This window comes from Pezoporus wallicus, unplaced genomic scaffold, assembly GCF_028554395.1.
Source record: "Pezoporus wallicus isolate ANWC-B61680 ecotype Strahan unplaced genomic scaffold, APGP_CSIRO_Pwel_v1 contig_8542, whole genome shotgun sequence".
Classification (NCBI taxonomy): Eukaryota; Metazoa; Chordata; class Aves; order Psittaciformes; family Psittacidae; genus Pezoporus; species Pezoporus wallicus.
Genome location: NW_026640148.1, coordinates 2,410,878 through 2,427,657, shown reverse-complemented (window position 1 = coordinate 2,427,657; position 16,780 = coordinate 2,410,878). Strand labels below are relative to the sequence as shown.

Below are 16,780 nucleotides of genomic sequence, written 5' to 3'. Positions count from 1 at the left end.
GGCAGTGTTAAATGCAGAGTCAGTCCTAGCACAGGGTTTTTACTGTAACCCAAACTGTTGCTCCAGAGACTGCTGGTTGAGGTATTTGCAGCCAAACGTGCAGGAACACGAGCTGCTGGTGCCATGGTGGAGCTGAGGCTGGCAGGTAACCCCACGCAGCCCCTGCAGCATGGCTCCTGCAGGTCTCCCATTGAAGCAGGGCCTGTGACTGTGATGCTCATTGCTAATTACAGACATGACTGCTGGTTCTCAGCCATGTTGTCTAGTGAAATAATACAAATACATTCTTCAGGCAGTTTGGGGTAGAAAGTGCATGTGCAGTGGTTAAAAAAATCCCATTTAAAACTTTGTCCTGCAGTAAGGAAATATTTCAGGAAGTTTCCATTTCCCACGGAACCACGCTCAATTTCAATTACTTTGTACACCCGTTAAAAACACAAGGATATTCCTCTCCTCAGCCCTCCCCTGTGTAAGGAAGGTTCAGTTCCCTCCTCTCGTGTGTCTCCCTGCAGTCAGCAAGGTGTCTGGTGCTGCTGGGACCTGACTTTTTCTCCTGTCAGTCCCCAGTGACTTACAAAGTGGCTGCTGTAGCAGAGCCCAGCTCTATGGTGTTCCTTGTCCTCAACGTCCTCATCCCATCAGGGTATCAGCAAGGGCAGGAAGGCGGTGAAGTAAATGGGCAGACCTTAGCTCATGTCCATTGACTCTGAGGTGGAGAGGGAGGCAGAATCCTTCTGAATGCTCTCAAAGAGCGACGCCATTTCAGGACTGGATCTGATCTGAGATGAAAACTCAGCCATCACTGGGCTTTTCTCTACTTCAGGGATGGTCAGGAGAGCAGCCACGGCTCTCATGGCGGATCGCTTCAGTTCGTCCTGCTTCTCAAACTCCTGCTTCACAGAACCAGCTTTAACCTACAAATCCAAAGCGCTGTTACCATTTAGAAAAGGTGGTGCAGGCAGGAGGAAGAGGACACACAGCAGAGACAGAGCCAAGCCGAGCACTGTCCCTCCAGAGGAGTGTGGGGAACGGCTCCTCAGCAGCAGGGACAGGCAGCCAGCAGCAGAGGCTCATGCAAAACCAGCCCCAGTGCATCCCACTCCTTGGTCTCACCTTTGTGGAGCAGGTTGCCCGGAGTGGCTCAACCAGCCTCTCAAGCCGCTGCAGCACGGCGCTGGGGCAGAGCGTGGACAGCCGAGCCAGCATGATGAAAGTCAGCATCTACACCAGGAGGAAAGAAAACTGCATTACTTGGCTGCACCCACCAGCCCCAGGCCTGCAGTGAGGATCCACTGCTGGGGCTGCGTGGTTGCTCTCCCCACAGCAACGTGTGGCACCCACAGGGCTGTTGAGTCCCTGTGCATTTGTGCAAGGGGGGGTTATTGAGAGCTTTGGGTGCATCAGACATGCAGGCACTGGCAGCCAGCGCACTGGAGTTGCCCGGTTGGGCTGGGGTCCCCAGCATGCATCCAGCTGTGGGGCCATCATCAATGACAGTGCTAGTTCCTAACAGAGTATCACTGCCACACTAAGCAAGTGACAAATCACAAGTTTTAAGGCAGAAGAAACTTACTTTAGACTTCGTTAAGTCTCCTATAAACCCAGCTACACCAGGGTAAAGCTAGAGCTGGACAGCCCCAGATGAAGGCTGTGGCAATTGCACAGAACAGGAACTGGCATGCCAGGAGCACTCCATGCTGTGGTGACACACCAGCTCAGTTCAATCCCAGACCCTAGAGAAGGAATTACACAGCTTGGGCACAGCACCTACCCGAATGTCATAGTGATCCTTCAGTCCATCCTCCACGTGGTTCAGGTACTCGTAGATATCCAGTCGGTCGAGGCAGCTTTCCAGCAGCGTGTACATGCATTCAAAAGCAGCTTTCCTCACGTCAAGGCCATCATCCACCGTGTGCTTGAATGGCCCCATTTCTACCTTAACAAGACAGAAACCCATCCGTCACCAGGCAGCAGAGGGGCAAAAGCCTCACTGGGCTTCACGTGCTGCATCTGCTGTGCTGCACCCAGAAGACTGTGGCCGTACCTCCCGGATGAGCTCCCGTCGGACCTTCGTTTCGTTGTACAGGCTGGGGAGAACTGCAGGGAGCAGATCGCGGATCAGAGACGGTTTGTTGTGAGCAGCAGAATTAAACAAGGCTAAAGCCACGCGTCGAACATTCAGGTCCGGGTCCTGGAGGGTTTTTAAGAAGTCACCTGTGGGACAAGACCGCACCAGTCAGTTCTGCTGCAGCGACTGAGAAGTGTTTAAAAGTAATCACAGTGTGTTCCAAAGAGTCTGGTTATCAAAACAGCTCAGGTAAGGTAGCTCCAGAGGCACAGCCTTGCAGAGACATTTGAGGTGCTTTCCCTCCCTTCATTTGGGATATGGTGAATGGAAAAGACACCACTTCCCTACATTTGGCCATAAAAACATGCCCCATGATTCCAGCTGCCTCATCCTGAAATCAAACCAGAAGCTTTAGCATTCAAGGAAGTTGGGGTATGGTTTTTTTCTTAAGGAACTTACACTCCCTAAAAACCTCTGTCGCCAATGGAATATGCCTGAGAGCAAGGCATGAGAGCATTCAACAAGGACCCACGTGACAGTGTTGCCTTTTAATCCCACAAGCAGATAAACACAGATAAATAACTGGATTAGATGAGGTTCACATAGGTGTGAAAAATCCCAGGGCTGCAGTGACACCTAACCTCACATTCCCAGGTCACTGCCCTACCTACGCAGCCTTTCAGGAGAGCATCGATGGGCTGAGGTTGGTCTGCAATTGTGAACTTGACTGCAGTCACCACTGTGCTCCGGGCATGGGGAGAGCCTGCGGTGAGGATGGAGAGAAAAAACAGTGAAGGATCAAGAGGTAAAATCACTGCTGTGACTCTGTAGTGTACACTGCTCTCAGTCACATCACACACGCAATGGAGAGACAGAACAGGATTTGTCCTAACAACCTCCTTGTTTAAACCCTTCTACACACTCTCCATGTGCAGCCCCTCTGCTAACACCCTCCTGCCCCCCGTGCAAACCAGTGCTTCTCCAGCCCCCCTGCAGAGACCCCACTTGATGCCTTCTCTCCTCTGCAGACAGGCTTTGCTCCCTGCTGTACCCACCAGCAGTTTACAAGGAGGATTCCCCGCTCTCCCACCTCCCTGCCCTTACCTGATGGCAGCTGGTTTTTCAGCCGGGGCAGCAGCTCAGAGGGATTCACCAGAGTCAGCTTCCCCAAGCACTCAGCCACCACATTGCGCGTCCCCTCCTCTGTGCACTCACAGTGCTTGAAAAGCAGAGCCCAGATATCCTCCACGTAGGGTTTGAGGCTGTCGGCCGGGGAGGCACTGATCACTTCTTTCAGAGAGTGCAGCAGGAGGTACTGCCTCTTGGGCTGGCTTCCGATCTCTTTCAGCATGAAGGGAAGATACTCCTTAAGATTCCCAACGCTGACGTTCCCCAGCGCGTAGGAAGCAGCGGATTTCACCTCTTCGCTGCTGGACGTGAATGCTTCCAGGATGACGGTTTTGAGCTCCCGCTGAGCACTGAGGTTGGTGGTGCGCCCCATCTCTGCCAGCGAGAGGAAAGCCAGCACCTTCACAGCAGAGCTGGACTTGGGGGTCTTTACATCCTGGATAAACCGGTTCACTGTCGCAGGGGCTTCCTTGGGGCAAGCTGAGGACAGGGCTGCCACACACTTCGCAACAGAGTAATAGGCCTGTTTGTGTAATGTCGGAGCCGCCGCTGCCCCGGAGCAGTAAACGGGCGCAGTTAGCTGCTTCAGCAGCTCCGCGTACCCCATGGGGGCCGCCTTCGTCAGCACCAGAGCACGAAAGAAGTCTATGATGGCGTTCAGAGCCCCTCCCTGAAGCAAAGGCGAATGGATGAGCTGCAGGATTTCAGCAAGAACTGAGCCGCTGATCTTGGAGATGCAGGAGGGATAAACCTGAGCCAAAGTAGTAAGGAACATGACAGCCACCTGGGAAACATGCATGTCATTCTCAGTGATTAAAGCAGGGAGCTCTGTCAGGACAGACTCTATCATGGCAGGCTTGAGGCTGTCACTGTAGTTCTTCACCAGGATGTCTAGGGCAGTCAGGGTGCTCAGCTTCAAGGCACGTTGATTCTTTCTCAAGAAGGAAGCTAGAATGGGGAAACCTTCTCCTAGGATGGGTCTCAAATCTATCTTAAGGGGAGAACTAGCAATTAAGGTTAATGCCTTGACTGTTGTCAATCTGGTGATTTCATTTTTGAGCCTCTCTAGAAATACCTTCAAGGTTGGCTGGAGATCAGTGCTTAAATGGTCTCCCAGATTGTAAATAATCTGTCCCATGCAGGAGATGGCACGCTCCTTCACCTCCTGGTCGATGTCAGCTGCCTTCAGCCGCTTCAGAGTACCAGGAAAAAGGTCCTTCACGTAAGGCTTGGCATCGAAAGTGCAGGATTTGTCCAACGGCCTGATAACTTTCACAAGTTGCTGAGTAACCAGCAGGGCTTCGGAAGTGATCTTATAAAAGGGGTCTCCAATACAGGTCACAACAGGAGGTAGCAGGCTTTTGATATGAGGATGGAATACCTCCGGCTGATGGTTGCAAAGAAGAACGTGAAGGAAGGACAGTGTGTCGATCCTCATGTTGGAGGAGCTGGATTTATCGGCCAAGGAGAAAACAATTCCTGCTCAGAAGAGATGAGAAGGACTGCGTCTTATTTCAGCAAGCGGTTTTATCACACCCCCACATCCCAAAGAAGGACACAACTGGAATTGGTTTTCTTTCTTACTTTCCTCTCACCACCCAAGAAATGTATGCCCAGAGAGAGGGCTGCTCTCCTTGCTGACTTCCTGCTTTCCAGGACGTGGCAGTTCAGACATAACTGGTCTCTGCAGCAGTCCTGGGGGGCTACAAACACTTCTTAGAAAGGTAATTTGCAAAGTCACCCTGGTCCGAGGGGAGAAGGGACTGCTCGTCAAGTGCAAGGAAGTATGAGAGAATGGAACGAAACTAAGGCTGGCAAAGCCTAGTCTCAACAACAGGCACTCCAGGCAGCGGGAATGCCCCTTCCTGAGCTTTTCATTTTCCCCCTATTCTGCTGTCAGAAGTCTTCTAGAAGCTGGGGCTCTGTGTTCACCTAGTTTTACATCTGTTAGCACTGTTCAGAACAAATTGTGGCCCCTTACAGACGGACTGCCTCTGCAGAAGGGAGGTACTTCCAAGTCCAATTTCTGTGGCACATATTTCCCAGAAGACTTAATGGGAAGCACTTACAACAAAGCTGCTTGCCCCCCCCAAGGTCGTGCCTGACACTTGGTTTGACTGGGTTTTTCCAAAGAGGGAGGTGCATGGATCTGGCCTGGGGATAAGCACAAGAGAATGTTTTTATATGTACTGTACAGTCACTCCAAAAGCAGAGGCAGGACCTAAGTATTGGAGCCTCTCAGCAGTGGGATGCTGCATGAGCCTACAGGCAGAAGAGCTCAGGGAAAAATGTGGTGCTGCAAATTAAATAAGCAACCAATACAAATTGTTTTTTTAAATGCTACTGCATTTTGTAAAAGAGAACATCACTCATTACTGACCCCAGCAGTAACAGCATAACTCCAGCTAGTTTTAGTGCTCCTAAAAGCATCTCTTCAGGAGACTGTGGAAATGGACTTGATGTTCCTATCCTGGCATTCAGTGGTAGGCAGAGGCCAGGATTGATCTGGGAGCTGTTTGGCACATCAACAAAGCAGAACTTGATGTGTATGCCCTGATGCTGAACAGCATATACAGGAATCAAACTGGAACACACAGGCAAGGAGCATGTGGTAGCATTGGCCAACCCTGCTCCTTAACCCCCAGACCACCAAGCTTACCAGGGATGAGTGCAGGGACGTGATCTGCCAGGCAACCGGGAAGCACATTGGCCAATTCTGTCAGGAGGCTGAAACAACCCTGTCGAGATTTGATGCTCTTTTCTTTGAGCTGCTTGTGCAAGGCCTTGACGATGTTGGGGACCTGCAGTTTGAAAAAAGAAATCCAGGAACACACACATCAGTCACCCGGCTTCCAGGGCACGGAGCAGCTTGTTCAGCTGTGCCAGAGGCACTAACAGCATGAGGACAAGCAGGAGCACAGCATGGAACAGCACGCCCCACCATCTGAGCATGGGCTGGGCTGGATTACCAGGCAGGACACAGGAGGAGACACTATTCTTCTTTTCCATGTTCTACCAACAGACTAAGCAGCCCTTCCTGAAGCCAAGGTTATCCCCTAACACAGACACTTAAGGAACCACAACAAAATTATCAGACCAGGCCACACTGCTAAAGGAGCTCAGAATTTTGCGATTCCTTCCCTCTCTGCTGTTTAAGGATCTAGCCCCATCCCTGTATTGAAACCTGCCAGTGATTCAGTGAAATCAAAATCACAGGGCTGAGGTGCAAGTTGTTTAAATTAATAGCTTATAATGAATGATGTAATTTCATTTTGGAAGGGATTTTAATCCTCCTGCTTCAGGGACTCACCAGTCAGTGATAGGCAGCATCAGCCAGAAAAAGCTGCTCTTGTGGTCATGCTACTCTATAACTACATAGTTATTTCCAGTGTTCCTTTTGTCTTCTGAAATGGCACGTGTACAGCACAGTCTTAGCAAGGACCCTGGGCTAGGCAGTCCTGATCAGCATGTGTGGCTGAATTATGCCAACTGCAATTACTCCAGCATTGTTCTGAACTAGAGCAGTGTGTCAGAGAAAGTGCTTCCATTACGGTCTGCTCAGCAGTGGTGTGCAGACTGCGTATGGCCACAGTCAGCTCCCCTGGAAGGCACTGGCTGTTCTCCTGTGATGAGCAGGGCTGCATGCCCTCCCGCACCTGCTGACCAGACCCAAACCTCACTGAGCTTCCCATGGCTTCCTCCAGTCTATTTCTACAGTTTATTCAATGAGTTTCCTAGCTACCTTTTCATGCTTAACTACTGGGTTTATTCATCGGTGGCACAGCATCTACTTCTCTTCATTCTGATTGAAAGCCAACAGCTTCTCACTCACCTGGTTCCGAAGCATCCTCAGAGGAACATCATCTTTGCCGGAGGCATCGGCTGCATGCAGCCAGCTCTGGATGGGCAGCGTTTGCCTCAGCAAGGAGATGTAAGTGCTGAAGATGTCAGCTTTGACATTCTCCTCCCTCTCTTTGAATCTGCTTATCAAGACCGGGGAAAGGGTTTTGTAGAAGTCCTGCAGGAGGTCGTGCCTGCTGCTGACGATGGCCTCCAGGCACTTGGCTGCAGACCTGCGGACCTTCCAGCTGATGTCATCGTCATCACTGTACTCATCATCGCTTTCTGGAGAGAAGGGAAAACAAGGAGCACTGTTATGGGAGACCCATTACAAGCTAGAGGATCACCTGACCCTCAGAGCTGCCCTCGCCAGTGACCAGACATCTGATGCCAGTAAGTCACACGTATTTGGGAACATGGAATGGTCCAGAATGGCTCGTCCCTACAGGCGTCACTACCAGCCAATATGAGCCAGGGCTACCCTGCAGCAGATTCTTCTGTTCCAAGTAAGAGCTGACAGAGAATGAACCTGAATGTTGCAGCCAGTGAGGGCTGCTTCAGCTGAGGCACTGAGGCTTTTGTTGTGAAGGGAGAATGAGGTTCCCAGATTTTAATGCCAGAAACATGTAAATATTTGTCTTAGCAATTCCTGAATGGCACAACACAGTGTAACAATTTACTGTGTTACTGGCAGAACATTCAACATGTTCTCCAGGAAGCAGGCCAGGATTTTACCCCGTTAGTATGAAAGCAAACAAAAACGCTTTTTTCCAAGGAACTTGTTCTAACTTTTGTTCTTAGCAGCTATAAATAGAGACATTATGAAATGTCATCTATAACTACCAGGTATTAAAGGTACCCCTTTAGGGAGAAATGTTAACCCAGTGTTCTGCAGAGCACAATCATCCTCACAAGCAGGCACCTTGCTCTTCATCCTCCCCATTTTCAGTTTCCATCATCTCTTCCTCCTCCTCATTATCATAGTTGTAGTTTGGGTCAAAGGTGATGTACTTCAAACATAACCCCATCACATTAGGGATGTGAGGGTCCATTTCCTTTGGGCACCTGTCATGACAAATGAAAATCCAAAGAGTTAATAAATTAAAGATTGAGCTATTTTAAATATCCAGATAATGTATTTAACTTCAAAAGGATCCCAAAATCCTTCACAAACTATATGAACATTTTGCTAACATGAGTTAAAGTGGAGCTGCTCTTTCCTGCTGTGCACAAAGCAAGAGCACATTCCCTGGGGAGGATGAAATGATTTCTGTAAGGAAAAATGATAAACTGCCTCCACCACATGGGTGAATCCTCCATCCATGGGCAAAAACCTCAGCACTCTGCAGAGCTCCCCTAACAAATCAAGCAGGAAATGTTTGACCAAAGAATGGGAGAACTGCAGCTCAACAGGAGAGCTGAGCCCCCTTCCTGTCCCCCAGGAATTAGGAGACCCGCAGATCCCTCTTGCTGAGGAATCCTCCAGGGACAAGGAAAACTCCCATTCCTGCAGAACCAATTCAGAAACTCCCCCTCACACGCTGAGGCAAACCAGCTCATAACTCAAGCCCAACTCTGCACGTGAAGAAGATATTTCATTTGTGAACTGCTTTTGCCAACAGGAACACACACAGAAAGGTACTCCACCCTGGATGCTGAATATACGGATAGTCTCACTAGGAGGACACTGTTGCACAGCATGGTGCATGGCTGTTCCTCGAGGGCACACACCTTCTCACAAAAGACTCAAAGGCCTGAAAACAATACTCTCTCAGCTCGTCATCTTCCACGTTACAGTACTGAACAATCAGAGGAATTATCTTCTCCAGATGTTCTCCTGGGAAAGAGAGAGTAAGCAGTAGTGAAAAACCATTCCAGCCTTCACCCACGAGTGCTGACAGCTCACACATCTGCCACTTCCCTCGTGTGCTAGGCAGAGCGTTCCTCAGCACCACTGGGGCAAGGAGCCAGCAGCCCACCAACGGCCAGCCCTGCAGGGCTTTTCAGCAGAAGAACCCTGGTACCTGCCTTCAGCCCCCTGCTGGTATTTCAGTCATGGAAGAGCAGCCATTAGAGATCTAGGACCTAATCTCAGCTCTGGCAGGTCTTTAGACACGTAATACAATATGTTGCCCTCCGTTTCTCCTCTCATTTAAAATGTGGTGAATCCACTGACCTAATTCAGGAAGGGAAGCACTGCAAGACCTTGAGATGAAATCACTACAGAAGAGCAGCCAGAGGATTACTCTGGTGCCTCCTTCCTTCCAAGCAGAGATCAGAGAGCCAGGTCAGAACCACAGAAGGAATCACAAAGCACAAGCCACTAATATGTTAGCAACAGCGTAAGCATACTTATTTTACCACTAAAAGGAGCAGCTCTACAACAGATGTGTGATTCCCAGCATCCTTTCAAGCTACTCATCCTACCTATGCGATGTCCAGCCTGCCTGCTGATGCCAGCAACACACTGAATGTATGTCCTCGTTGTAGAAGTAGACTCATTCCTCTTCAGCTCAGCAAGCAAATGCTCGGTGAGCTCTGAGAAGATGCTTCCGCTGCAGGTCAAGACAAGATGTCCCAAGGCAATGATGGCCCTTTTCCGTACTGCCAGCCTGGGGCTTGTCAGCTGGGGCAGGAGGCAGTTCAGGATGGAGGAATGGAAAGAGTAGAGTGTTCCCCCTAGTCTGCAATCAACAAAATGAGGCAGAAGTTAAAAGTCAAAGCCTCAGAGAAAAAGCCCTTTTGCCAGCAAAAAAAAACCATAAAACTGCTTCAGCTCTGAAGAATCTGTGCGTGTTGTGGGGAGGGAGGTTTGGCATCCTGGTCTGATGCTCTTGTTTTACACACAAGGAAAGGTCATTTGTCTCCATCATGGAGGAGCCTGATTTTGCCCATGTCCTTCTGGATGACCTGGGGGTTTGTCAATCATTTCCTGCATGCAGTTGACAGATGACACTGTCACTCTGACTCATGTAACCAGAGAAAGAGGCAGCCAGGAGAAAAACTTCATGTGCAAACAGATCAGAGGGCTAAAATAAACTTCCCTGCTTTAACCTCTCCCTCCCTATATGTGTTTGAACTGAGCCTCTGTGGGATCCACCACCAATGTTACTGCCATTCCCAAGCACAGAAGGGCTCAGCATGTCATCCCTCATTCCTGCTAAGGAATCTGCTCTGCTGAGATATTCTCCAGTGGCACCCAATCCAAATCTTTAAGTCCTTGTAACAGGATTACGGAAATAGAGAAATCAAAAGCAAACACAGCCCCCTGCAGAAGGTAATCCTTTAGTACCTGCTCAGCATATCTGACAGGATGTCAAGGGCCTCCAGCTGCACGGACACATCCTCCTGCTTGCCAATGGCTCCTGTCAGCTGGGCTGTGATCTTTTTGCACACGTTTGCTGTCATGGTGGAACCTGCAAGAGGGAGATTTTTTTTTTCTCCACTGTCAATTCAAAACAAGTCTTTTTACTGCTAAGAATCATTCGCTTCCTTCTACATTAGGAAGAGAAATCACCCCTGGGAGACCTAACCAGCACAGCAGTCAGGTTTTGTTTGAGATGGTGGATACATGCTGCACATACTCCCCCTGTGGTACCATGCAGTAACTATCTGGACAAAGCTTCTCAGACAGTGTCTTTCACCCTAAAGCACTTTGGCTGTCTCCCAGTCAGCTCCCAGGCCCATCAACACAGGGAGCAGGGGTGGGTGAGAAGGTTCTGGCATGTTTTTCTCATTTTTAACTTGAAAATGTTCAGTTTCAACAAACCAAGGTTTTCTCCATAGGAAGAGCAGTCTTGACAGAAACCATTTCTCAGCTCCATGCTGAAAGTTAAGGGTAGACCTGGATAAATCTGTCTCAAAATAGTATTTAACCCAGGTTCAAGAATGTGTTGAGATTACAACTGCAGTCTAAAACCTCCATCTCCTGCAGTCCAGACTGACATCTAGATACCAGTTTAGTCTTCACGCTGGGCTGTGCCTGTCCCAACAGTGGGTTTTGTTGTGGATTTTTCCCAGTTTGTTCAGTGCAAATTATAAGCAGCTTCAAATTCCATAAAGCTTTAAAAGGAAGGGACAATTGCTTCCCACACCATTCTGAACAGCCTCCGTGATGCAACAGCGCCAAAGCAGAAGTGGAATGTCCCAGGAACACCATGACCTGCTGAACAGCACTGCAAGAGGAGCCCGCCTCAGGCATATGCTGCTTTGTGGCCATTGTTTCAAACCTTCCCTTTGCTCCAGCAGCACCACCGCAACAGCAACCACAGAGACTGGGGCTCAGGGTGAGGAAAGCACATACGGAGATGTTCAACCTCTCCATTTTGCAGCAAACCCACACTGCTTTTGCTGCCTCCCACCCACACAGCATCAATCCTAGCCCTTCAGGAGCTGACTTATCTGTTGCTACCCTAAACCAGCCGCAGTTCATGTGATATATGTTAAATAAGGAATTCTGAAAGGATGGCTCACAAGAGCTGAACATTTTGCAGAAATGCAGAGGACTTAGCAAGCCCCTGCATGCTAATCCTACTTCTCCTCCCCACCTAAAATCCAGCAGCCCAGCAGCACTGCCACAGCCACCCACCATGAAGGAACAACAGATACATGAGCTGGCTACAGAGGAAATGGAAGTCTCCAGGAGCAGTCAGGAGACCTGGTCCAGCTGGGCTGCAGACAGGAGGTGGTGCAGTGCTGGCACTGCTGAGATCACACACGGTAGTGCATTGCTGACATGAGGACCTGCCAGAACAGCACTATCACGACATACACAGGATGCTGTAGGACTGCTGTAAAAAAAAATGGATTTCTCCAAGAACTCAGATGCCGTTTCAAACTCCAGTATCCCCCAGGTGACCAGCTCAAGTTTTCATTTCATCCCATTATTAGTCACATTGGTGCCTCGGCTCCTACCCTCTCTCCTTACTTCACTGGTTTTCCTCTAGCAGGTGCATAAGGAATCTGTAACTTTCAGGCTCTGAACTACCCCTTTTCCTCTGTTTCCCAAAGGTCGTGATTCCCTGTTGTCTCAGTGAGATAAACAGGGACAGACGCTTTACCTGTGGAAGTTGGTGGCAGCTCAGAGATGACTGTTTTCAGTCCAATGCTGGAGATATCCCGCAGCTGCTCCTTGTCTGACAACATGTTTGTGCACAGTGTATCCACGATGGTTTCCACCTGATACTCTTTCACCTTGCCAACCAGCGGGCCCAGACTGCAGGAGGAGAGGAGAAGCCGGTCAGAACAAAGAGAAAGAGGGATGCTTTCACCATCATAAGGGATGCTCAGGCTCACTCCTCCTGAAAGGCAGCTCAGCCCCAAGTCCAGTAGTGCAAAGGGTATGGAACACCTATGCACAGGTAGCTGTCTCCCTGCTGGCACAGCACTATTACCCCTGACAGCATGCTGAACGCAGAGTTCATCAAGCAAACTCACACGCAGCCTGTTCTGTGTAAGACTACTTCTAAACTTTACAATCAGGACAATAATAACCATTTAGAGTCTGAGCAGCTACTCTGAAATACAAGAATTAGAGAAGAAATACTAAATCCTGAGACCTTGTGCAAGTAGTGTTCAATCTTACAGCTCATTATGCAGAAAAGAATGGATAGCTCTCTCTGCTTTACTGGCAGACACTGTGGCACAGGGAACCTCAGGAACTCACCTAACCTGCAAACAAACCCACAGAACCAGAAACAGGACAAGTTTTCATACGGATTTCAAATTTGTGGTATTTTGGGGGACGAAGTGTGATTTCAGCTTTCCTCTGAAGAAATAAGATCATAGTTTTAGATGATAAAATCAACTGCAAGACCTCCCAATAGTTTCCTAACTTACTCCTGAATCCTGATGTGGGCTGCACAGATCCACACTTGGCCCTAATCCACCTGCCAGTGTCCTTCAGACCATCACATTTCTCCTGCTTAGAGATCCTTGCACCTGGCTGGGAATAACTGACTGGACATTAACTGCTAATGCAACCCCAGATAAACAGCCCCTGACATTCATACTCTGTTCGGTGCCCAACCATTTGCTTTAATGAACAGAATAAACAAACCCAAAGCAGGCAGAGACAGGAAAAGGACCAGGAAAAGTCAGGACAGTAGGAATCAAAAAGAAAGGGCCACAGGTCACAGAGAGAGTAGAGGGATAGAAGCAGTATATGGATAAATGAAGGGAATGTGAATAAGATCCACAGTAGGAAGCAATACAGGAACCCAAGGTTGTCTTTAAGTGGCCCACCTTTCTGGAGCCCTGTGGTGAACTGACCCATTCAATTGCATTTCTAGAATGAACACTGGGGGAAAGAGACAGGAAAGAACATGTCAGCAGTGGGATCACTTCATCAGGTGATTCAGTAGTAAAGGAACCTTCTGCCTTTTCCAGATGGGGTTAAAAAAATACTGAAACTGCCAATAGCAAAGCAGCAGCACAGGCTGCACTTGGACTCAGTGCAGGGGAAGAACCCATGTGCAATATAAATGTTAATGAAAATGCCCTTGAAGAGTAGGATTTGGACCTCAAATTCAAATGCCATTTTTGAAAGGCTGTACGTGTTCAGTACCATCTCGATCAAAGACAGGACCACTGGGAAATTCAGCACTGGATTTCAAAGGAGAGAAAATTTACAGCCCCAAATTTTAAACTGGGCTTCCCTCCAGAGAAATAAAATCTTAGTCATGATACTTGTAATATGGCAAGATTCATACCATAAACACTGAGCTGCTTCCAAAACCCCCTACTGCCTCAACAGGGAGACCTGTATGCTCACTGGTTGTACCAGCAGAGAAAGAGACTGCCATGCCCAGCATGAGGGACACCCTGCAAAGGGAGCTCTCAGCAAGGTGCCAGTGCTGCAGGGCTGGGCTCCGCTCTCACACACTCTCTGCAGCCTGAGACAGCTCTGTTACTGCCAGGGAGAATAAGAACTGCTGCCAAGGCTCTTACCACTTGACAGCGAGGTTCTGTACTTCCCCATTTTTGTCCTCCAGCAACTTCAAAAGCATCTTCACCACTTTTTTCTCGCTGTCTTCATCCAGTTTTATTGAATCTTTCTGCAGTTCCATCATCAGGTCGTTGGTGGCCATAAACCTGAAAGAACACACAGCAGAACTGGATTGCCTGATCCACAGACACATGAGCATTTCCTTCCCATCACTCTGGACAAATGAAAACACACTTTCAAAAAGTAACTTACACTCCTTTACACAATCCAGTCTGAAGAATAAGGTACAAAGAATTTACTGTCTTACAAGTGTAAAACTCAGACAGAGGCAGCTGGTGAAAAGGTTCAGCTAAGCAATATGTGAAAATGAAAAATGCAGGTTCTCTTCTTTCCCTAATATACATGGCAGGGATGGCGTAACCTAAAACTCTACAAACGGCACCCAGCTGTTTTGTTTTTCTCAGTCACTAAATCAAGCTGGTTAACTCTGCTAGCAAAAACTCAGGGTGGGTTTTCTCACCAATTGCCCAGCCTAGGAAAACCAGTCTGGAGTCTATGAATGTGCCTGGCTCTGCTCTTTCTGACATACCTAGTCTGATAGTATGACCCCACGCATGGAGAAGGCCTATCAAGTTCAGAAACAAAGGATAAAGTAATGACTCCATGCAAACTATACCTTAGAAGTTCCCTAGGCTGTATTTAGATTATTATGAGCAAAACCAAGTAGGTATTCATCATTGCAGTTCAGAAGGAAAAACAAACGCCCAGCTGACTGTTAGTCAGTGTAATGTTCTAACAGGGACAACGTCAAAATGGGTACTGGGAAGTTCTGGGAAGTATCTGTGTTCCCGGGAGCAAGAAATGTAAAAGATACTACCAGAGAAGCCTGAGGTTCTGAGAAACCTCTGTGTGGTTATTGTATATCAGCTGCTTTCCAATGTTAGCCCCAGCACCGGGATGGACGTTGAAAAGGAACCACAGAGAAGCTCTTCCCTCTCGCTTGCCAAACAAACCCTCCATTCTAAATCAGGCTCTGATGTAATTCTCTCAGCATGCAAGAGCCCTCATGTACCAGGGCAACATTCGTGTCCTCCATCTGCAGCCCGTTCCGGAGCAGCAGGTATCAGGTACATCTGGAGGGAGGGATTGCTGTGGTGGCAACAGCCTGAAATCCAGGATGGGAAAAATGCACGATCTGATTCTGCATCAGCCACTAAAGCTGCACGTGCACCTCAACGTCTGCCTACAACAACCATGACCAATTATGGCCACAGGCTGAGCTGAGTCTTCCAGGGCAACACATCCAGCTCTCGACCCACTACCCGCTGCCATCCTGCCCGCAGGACCTCAGACACTGCCACATGGATCCACCCAGGTCAGCAGAGCACATGAAACCCAGACCTGCAACTGCCCCTGCAGCTGAAGACAGGCAACGGGCCCAGGTCTGACCGTGCACCGGGAGGAAATGGCCCTGGAACACCCCTATGATACGCCCTGTGTTGGGCACATCTTGTTTGGAGTGTTAACCATAAACCCTTTGGACAAACACTGCAACTACTCCATCACTGACCTGTTTAAAAAGTGCCTGTTCTAACACCAGAAAAACACCAGCAGCCTCTGCAAAAATCAACCTATTTGGGGATGCTGCTACTCCCTCCCTTCTAAGAGACCTCAAAATACCAAGTCTGGCACAAATGGTAACTTCCAGGTTGATGTAGAGAGAGCGATGTGCTCACGGGTGAAATCCATCACACTTGCTCATTTCAACAATTATTTAGGGAATGCTTTAAGGATCAAACCCTAAGAAAAGGTCATTTTTTCTGCTGATGCAGACTAGAAGAATCTCAGTCCTGTTACAGGAGTGTTCACCCCTGCTTAGGAACAGCTCTGAAGGCGATCTGAGCACAGCCAAAACCTGCAGCCCCCAGCCCCAGGGAGCCGGTGGCTCTGGGTCTCAGCCTTCATGCTCTGACCTAACAGAAAAACAAGCTAAGAAGCATTTCGGCGTTTCTGCTGTCACGTTCTTCACCTGCCGAGCAAACACGGGGCTGAAGCCTGCCTGTCAACAACACTCTTAACCCCCCTCTCACTGTGTGCCCTCACTTCCATTACGCAGGGATCCAGGCAAGGGAGGGGGACGTTTCTTTCCCTGCGCTGCCCGCTCAGCCGGCTTGGAACGGTGCAAACGAACCGGACCAACACCTCCTGCACGCCCCGGATCACACCCGGCATCGGCCGCTCCTCGCACCCAGGGACCCCGCACTGGGAAGGGACCCTCCCGTGGGACACACCCCCCCCCCCGGCGCCGGCCCCGGGAGGCTGCCGCCGGTCCTTCCCGGCCTGGCCTGGCCTTGGTGCCGGTCGGCGGAGCCTGTACCTGAAGTCCTTGTCGGTGGAGGTCATCTTCTCCAGCAAGCTGGAGATGTGGTACGACGCGCTGGCCATCGCGGCGGCCGGCGGGAAGATGGCGCCGGGCCGGGGTCCCCGCTTCCCTCAGGGCCGCATCGGCGGGGCGCCCCCCTGAGGCTGGAGTTGCCCCGCCGGCCGGGAGCGGGGCGGGGTTCGGAGGGCTCTGTCCGTGGGCCCGGCCAGTGCCTGCCCCCGGCAGGCGGGACGGGACGGGACGGGGCAGGGCAGACCCCGAACAGACCCCGCGCTCCGGCCTGGTCCGGCCCTGCGGGAGCGCCTCGGGGCACTCAGGGGTCCCGGCGGAGGCGGGGCGGGGCGGGACGGTCCGGGTGTTAGGGCCGTAGCACTGCCAGTGCGTTGCCGCCGGTCCCCGCTGCCAGCCCGCCAGT

At 50.0% G+C, this 16,780-nt stretch overlaps 1 protein-coding gene across 5 annotated transcripts; it reads right to left on the bottom strand.

Moving 5' to 3' along the window:
* Positions 1 to 653: 653 nt before the first annotated feature.
* On the bottom strand, positions 654 to 16,530 carry LOC130603667 (cullin-associated NEDD8-dissociated protein 1-like). 5 transcript variants are annotated; one of them, XM_057417560.1, is made up of 16 exons: positions 16,360 to 16,517; positions 13,985 to 14,128; positions 13,280 to 13,334; positions 12,097 to 12,251; positions 10,329 to 10,452; positions 9,464 to 9,720; positions 8,768 to 8,873; positions 7,959 to 8,101; positions 7,029 to 7,321; positions 5,856 to 5,997; positions 3,173 to 4,675; positions 2,736 to 2,831; positions 2,045 to 2,214; positions 1,772 to 1,936; positions 1,114 to 1,221; positions 654 to 914 (listed from the first exon to the last, which is right to left on the bottom strand). In XM_057417560.1, exons 2-16 carry the CDS (start codon positions 14,013 to 14,015, stop codon positions 687 to 689), a joined length of 3,576 nt encoding a protein of 1,191 aa, XP_057273543.1. In that variant the 5' UTR covers positions 14,016 to 14,128; positions 16,360 to 16,517; the 3' UTR covers positions 654 to 686. The 5 variants fall into 5 exon arrangements, 4 of the variants coding, with proteins under 4 accessions (XP_057273543.1, XP_057273542.1, XP_057273545.1 ...); XM_057417559.1 differs by lacking the exon at positions 13,280 to 13,334 and having other exon boundaries at positions 16,360 to 16,528; XM_057417562.1 differs by lacking the exons at positions 13,280 to 13,334; positions 16,360 to 16,517 and adding an exon at positions 12,875 to 13,008 and having other exon boundaries at positions 13,985 to 14,104.
* Positions 16,531 to 16,780: the final 250 nt, after the last annotated feature.

Bases quoted from the DNA above. Each gene is read 5' to 3' on its own strand.
- LOC130603667 (XM_057417559.1), bottom strand. From the start codon at position 16,427: ATGGCCAGCGCGTCGTACCACATCTCCAGCTTGCTGGAGAAGATGACC. The intron at 9,721-10,328 runs GTACTAAAGGAT...TGTTGATTGCAG, and splicing joins CTGTCAGATATGCTGAGCAG to ACTAGGGGGAACACTCTACT. The intron at 4,676-5,855 runs GTAAGCTTGGTG...TCTTCTGAGCAG, and splicing joins CGTCCCTGCACTCATCCCTG to GAATTGTTTTCTCCTTGGCC.